General features: G+C 32.6%; 1 protein-coding gene across 1 annotated transcript in view; it reads right to left on the bottom strand.

The window, feature by feature from the left end:
- Window positions 1-5745: 5745 nt before the first annotated feature.
- Window positions 5746-7106, bottom strand: part of LOC110429078 (uncharacterized) — a 2326-nt gene continuing 965 nt past the window's right edge. Inside the window, exon 2 of the mRNA XM_089785742.1 lies at window positions 5746-5768. Within this exon, the coding sequence (XP_089641868.1) occupies window positions 5746-5768 (23 nt within the window). The remainder of the gene's footprint in view (window positions 5769-7106) is intronic.

Here is a 7106-nt window from a genome sequence, read left to right as displayed (position 1 = left end):
CCCATCAAAACAGCCCCTAATTCCCGTTCCAAGCATCAATTTACTTTGTAAATTTACAAAGTCAACATTCTAGTCACTAGCTAGTCATTTATTTTCACCACTTTAGTCGCACTAGTATTAAATACTGACCTTTTCACCACAATATAATCCACCAACAACAAAACAGCCCACAAATCTATTTATTGACCATCATTAACAAACGTAAAAATAACCCTAACCCATTACTCACCTTGGTGGACTTGTAGTTAATCTTCCTTAGTGAGTATAGCTTTTGAAGGCGTTGTGAGGACTAAAATGAAGAAAAAGTCTTTCAAGAGTTTTCAACCTAGTTTAAGGAGTTTCTCTCTCTAAAAAAGTTCAAATAATGAGAGAAAGTGTGGAGGGAAGACTTTTGAGAGGGTTTTGAGCTGAAAAAAGTGAAAGAGCACGAAAAATCCTATGAAAAAATGTACAAAAACATGAAATTTGGAGTTAATATGAGAATGTTATGAAGATTTCAAGAATGGCCTCCATGGAAGAATGAAGTGTCTGCAGCGGGGAGACGAAATGAGAGGACGAAGACGAAAATGCTGGAAAGCTAGGGGCTTTATACCTAGGGTTGACGAACGTTTCATATAATTATGAAAATGCCGTTAATAAGTTGACTTTGTTTTTGTTTTTTTTGTGAAATCTTTTTACTCTTTTGACATCGAGAAAAGGTCCACAATAGATTAGAAATACTTAAGTTTTTGAAAACTTATCCTAGATCTAAAATTACCATTTTACCCTTAAGGTGGAAGTCTTTCTTTTTACTTTTTTTTTAAGAATAATTTATTGACTCTTGGATATAAAATATTTGCTAAGGCTCACCAAGAAGAAAAAAAATGAATTTTTCCTTGATCTACGTCACCCCTATTATTGTATTTTACGCATATCTTAAACTTTGAGGTATCACAAAAGTGTATCTTCGAATCGAGGGAAAAGGCACTGTAAAAGTGAATATTTCTTCAAAAATATGTACATTCCAAATATTCTTCTTGTGCCTTCCATCACTCAAAATTTATTAAGTGTTGGGCAACTAGTAGAAAATGATTATGCCTTGTTATTTAAAGATAATGCATGTATTATTCACGATCCCTCGAGCACATACTTGATGACCATTCCAATGAAAAGGAAATGTTTTTCAGTAAGCTTTGACCAGTGGTGTTTGCAAGCTAGTAGTTCTGAAACAAATTTGACCAACTTGTGGCACAAATGGCTTACTCATTTTAATTTTTCTAAGTTAAGTTATGAGGGCTTAGTTTGTAATGCTTTTCAATATGGAAAACTTTTCAACAGGCCATTTCCTTCTACTTGTTTTAACAAAGCTAAAAACAAACTTGATTTGATCCATTAAGATTTGGCAAGATCAATGAGAGTGGAATTTTGGAATGGCAGCAAATTTTATTTAACTTTCATTGATGATCTAACTCGTTGGTGTTGAATATTTTTCATGAAGGCTAAGTTAGAAGTCTTTGAGTTATTTCATAAATTCAAAGCCAAAGTTGAAGTAGAAGTAGACTCAAAAATTAAGACCCCCAGGACAAATAATGAAGGAGAATATGTCTTCAATGATTTTGCTCAGTTTCTCGCAGTTAAAGGTATCTCTCATCAACTCACAACACTTTATTTTCTCTAAAAAATGATGTAAGTGAGAGGAAGAATATAATAATCTTTGATAATTAGATGTTAACTGTTTGAGAAAAATCCTACAAAATTGTGGGTTGAGGCATGCAATACTACTATTTATATTTTGAATATTTTTCCAACTTAGGCCATGGGTGATAGATCACCATATGAAGCTTGGTTTGATCAATAACCTTCTATAGAGCATTTGGTAATGTTTGACTATGTTTGCCATATACGTATTCCAGATGCTTTAAGAGATAAATTACAACATAAAGCTCAGAAAGCTATATTTATTAGCTATAGCTCACAAGCCAACGCTTATAAAGCTTATGTCCCTGAGTTTGGAAAAGTGATAATTAGTAGGAATATATCTTTTGATGAATTTGCAAGCTACAATTACGATGTACAAGATTTTTCAGAACCTTAAGGACCCTCTCACGTACTTGTAAAGCCATAAAATGATGCAGATGTCGATGATAATATTGATGAGGTACATGTCAAAAGAACATGATCCATTTAGGAGATATATCATAGTTGTTTGACTATTGTAGCTGAACCTACCACATATCATAATGCTTTAAAGCATCTAGAATGGGTATCTGTAATGAAAGAAGTGCTTCGCATGATTAATAAAAGTAGAGCTTAGTCTCTAGTTGATCGACCACATGATTGAAACATAAATGGAGTTAAGTGGATTTAAAAGAAAAAGCTTAATCCATATGGGAGCCTCAACAAATACAAAGCTCGATTAGTTATGAAAGGATACAGTTAACTTCTTGGTGTTGATTACTTGAAGATTTATGCTTCAGTGGTTAGATATGATACAACACTTTTAGTTATTATGGGTTAAAAGGTATGTCATATGGATATCAAACCTGCATTTCTTAATGGAATGCTTGAGGAAGAAATCTATGTTCAACAACCTAAAGGTTTTCAATTATTTTTTGACCAGGATAAAGTTTGCAAACTCCATAAAGCCTTATATGGCTTAAAGCAGGACCCTCGATATTGGTACCATAGGATTGAAACTTATTTAACATAGAAAGGCTTCATCAAGAGTTGTAATGAAGCTACATTCTATATAATAAGTCTTGAAGGTAAATCTCCATTGATTATCTCACTTTTTGTGGATGACTTATTAGTTACAAGAGGAGATATTGCTGTCATGAATGAGTTTAAGAAGAAAATGCTTAAAGAATTTGACATAACTGACTTAGGGGTTATGAAATACTTTTTAAGACTCAAAATTAATTAGAATGTTGATGGTATAATGTTGTCACAATAGAGTTACGTCATGGAAGTCTTGAGAATATTTCACATAGATCAATGTAAGCCCTATGCAACTCCACTTATTGCAAATGAGAGGTTTTCTATTAAAAGTGGTAACAAACTTAATGATTCTTCTTAATTCAAAAGCATGATTGGTTGTCTCTTATACATTTGCTCATCTTGTCCTGACATCATGTTTCTTGTCAACTTGTCTTCAAGGTTCATGGAGGAGCCTACAAATTTACACCTTGTTGCGGCAAACCAAATCCTTAAGTACCTCAAAGACACATTAAATTATGTGCTACATTTCTCTCAAAAATCTGATATAGTTCTTAATGGCTATTCTGATAGTGATCAGGGAAGATATATGGATGATTCCAATAGCACCACAAGTTATGTTTTGTCACTTAGAAATGGGATTTTCTCATGGAACTCACATAAACAAAATGTGGTTGCTCAGTCTTTTGTAGAAGCTGCATATATTGTAGTTGCAGAAACTTCAAATTAGGCACTTTGGTTGAGAAAAGTCTTGGTTAACTTACAACTTCCTCAAATAAAAGCTATTGCCTTTATGGTTGATAATAAATCAACCATTGCCATGACTAAACGTCTTGTTTTTCATGGAAAGATAAAGCATATCCAAGTTAAATACCATGTGATTGTAGATACTTGATTTTGCCTAAACCCTATTCTTTAAAGAATTATGTTACAACATAATATTGTATAGAAAAAAACTAAAACAAGTGAAAGCACTACTTCACGCAGAACAACTATAATAAGTAAAGCACTACTCTATATAGAATAACTAATACAAGTAGAACAGGTACTTTGAATAGAATAACCACTTCACTTGGATGACAGTGAAAGCAACTTGGCATAAGTGGTAGGGTTTATGGGTTACTTTCATCTTGAGATGTTTTAGAGAGTTTGGCTTGGTGGCTCAGATATGGATGTAGTTAAGAGGTCTTTTTCTTAACTTTTTCTTGAAGTACAAGTGTTTCACCTTCTTACTTTATTCTTGTATACTTGTTCACATACATTTTCTTCTCATACCTACTCATGTACAACTTTTTCTCTTTTACCTGTTCTCGTACAACTTCTTTTCTTGTATTTTTTCATGTATAGCTTTTTCTCTTGTACCTTTTCACGTGTACCTCTTTTCTATTACCTTTTACTTGAGAACAAGTCTTATTATACTTAATTACAGTAACGGTTATTCACATTAATGCTCTTCATAATAATGTCATTCATTAAGAGTATTAAAGCCTATGCTTAAGTAATTGCCACTTTTAGCACTATATATAGAGCCTCACCATTCATTTAGAAGAGCTCTTCCCTTTCTCAAGGGCTAACACATTCTCCTTCAAAGCTTTTCTCTCTAAATTCTCTTTTTAATTCTCTTCTACTCTTTAATTCTCTTCTTATTGTCTTTCACCTGCCACGACACTCAGTACTTCAAGAACTACTCCAATCTTCCTCTCCGTTGCCTCTGGCGCATCTTTTTACTTGTTTGTAAATTTTTCTCTTCTTATCACAAAAACCCCTTTTACAGTGATGAAGGATGTTGAACAACAAGGAGATGTATATGTGCAATACTGTCCATCTGAAGACCAGTTAACAGATATAATGACAAAGATATTGCCTAAGCCAAGACTTGAATTCCTATAAAGCAAATTGTATGTGCTGGATACAAGTCTTAAAGAAAAGTGTTATGAAGTTAAGGCTTGCATGCAGTCAGCACATGGATAGCATCTCAACTAAGTGTGCTTTTATATTTTGTATCAGTTTGCTTCATTGTACTAGTCATCAGAAATGCTTATGTGTTACCCTTATTCCATAAATGTTCAGGTGGATGTAATTAAGCTTAACACTTGTTTTACAAGTGTTCTTCATGAACATTATATATATAAGCTTTGTATTTATCTTTACTGAATTAGATCAGTACACACAACTTTGATATCATCATTTACTTTCTCTTGTTCTTTGTTAACTTCCATTTTTACATGCTTAACAAAGCTTTTAGCCTAAGTTCTTAAGAAACCATAACACTAAGAGCTTAACATATTACTATGAGCTACCTGAGCCTTATTTGAACCATGCTTCCAATTTATTAAGCTTGAACGAAAAGGGAAGGACAAAGGTAAGTTCTTTTCAAACAACGTGTTTTTTAAGAAAAAAGAAAAGAAACAAAGAAAGTCATGATCATGTTATTGTTAGATAGTTTGATAATGTTGGTATTTGAACTCTCAAAATAAAATATTAATAAGTAATTAAGTTTTTATTATTTTAATCCTCAGATTAAATAATAAATGTTATTTATGAAAAAGGTTCATTAATGAAAAGTTGTGATTGAAGAGTTATGAATAGTTACCTTATTAAATATACCTCTTTGAATAGCTATACTATGAAAGGTAACAATTGTTTGAATAGTTATATTATAAAAGGAAACAACTCTTTACATTGAAAGACACATGTTCGTTTATTATATAAACAACGTCATTACACTGTTATTTTCACTATTCTGATAAATATGTTAAAAATTTTGTTATATTTTAAAGGTTTAAAATACCTAAAGGAAAGTGTTTTATTTATGCCCTCAAAGTCATTTTCTTTTTCTTCTTAAAGTAAATAGAAATTTCGAACAATGTTAAGGTATTTTTATAACTTTTTCACAATTTTTTTGTGATGGAGATTGGGTCAGATTCAAGAGTGAAGGTTCACTTCTAAAATTAGGAAATGATCAAACTCGATAGATTCGATGGAATGAATTAACTAGATGGATGGATAAGATCGTATTCCTATTAACCACATTGAAGATTTATTATGTTCTTAAGACGGATCAACCATCAATTCTAGAAAAGATAACACCAGCAAAAATAATACAAATAAAAACTTCTAGAAACATTGCTGCAACAACCGCTACTGCTGCAACCAACGTCTATCTGACTACTTGACTTAGTATGCATGTTGATTAGGTTTTTCTCAACTCCCTGATCTGGTGCAATGTTCACCTTATTTGATGCAACATTCACTTCACTCAATGTCTATAAATACAGCCTCACACCTTCACTCTCAACACACACCAAAACCTTCCATCTTCTAAGCTTTCTCTACTTATTTTCTCTATCTCCTTTCTTCTCTAGTTGGGTTCTTTCTTTCTATTATTTTTGTCATTTCTTAATAATTTATGTAAACTACTAAAGAAAAGTCTGTTGAATCTTGGAAGGTAACCGTTACAGTCCTTGTGCACTGAGTTTTACATTCTGAAAGAGTGAAAATTATCTTTAAAAACAGTGATACCAAGTCTCAGATTTCTTCCTACTATTTTTATTTATTTTATTTTATATTCCTTATTTTTCATAATTTTTTCTAATAGGTTTTCTATTTCTTCCGTGTTATTGAAGATTTGTTGGGGTTAAAGGGGCTTCTCTCTTTGGTGTCAGCGTGCTGTGTCTCTGTTGAGCTTTGATCGTGGTTTTAGTTTGCTGTCGAACTAGCCCTCCTTTCTTCAATGTTGAGCTAGTCTTAGGCAATGGCACCGCTCTCTTCTTTTCCCCAGTGGAACGTTTTGTAGGCTGGAAAGGCTTGTGAAGCTCTCTGTTCTTTTGATGCCCACGAGGTTAAGGTTGGACAGCTTGGGTTTACTTTCTTAGTGCATCTCAGAGGTCTTTTTGCTTTCAGACTTCTTACGTGTTTTTGTCGATATGATTTGTGTAGCCCGCCTCCTTTGTGTTTATAGGGGCTTTTTTCTTTTGTCACTGCTGCCAAAGGCTTTTTGTGCAGCATTTTTGCATATTGTACAAGGCTAATGGTAATGTCCTTTTCAAACCTAGGCTTTAATGCCTAGAGAAATCTTCAACCTGGTTGGTGCTAGACTTGTTTGGACATTCTAGCTGTTGGCTTAATAAAATCCAACTTTAAAAGAAAAGTGATTTTTGCAATTTTTTTTGTATTATTAATATACTCATCGAATTCTATCAATTGATTACTTTTTATTCAATTTTAGTTTTATTTAATCATTGTTAAGGGAGAATTTCACCTATTTTATCTAAGTGTTGCCTTCTGTAAATTAGGATATGATATGGGAAATGATTATGTTTTTTTGTCGATGCAAGCAGACATGTATATAACATCCCAAACTGATCAGACTGCATGTAAAATTAAAACTGAAACCCTAAATTAAGCAAGAA

The sequence above is a fragment of the Theobroma umbraticum genome, unplaced genomic scaffold, assembly GCF_002168275.2.
Source record: "Theobroma umbraticum cultivar Fairchild unplaced genomic scaffold, ASM216827v3 scaffold_44.0, whole genome shotgun sequence".
NCBI lineage: Eukaryota > Viridiplantae > Streptophyta > Magnoliopsida > Malvales > Malvaceae > Theobroma > Theobroma umbraticum.
This window is presented reverse-complemented; position numbering and strand designations above follow the sequence as displayed.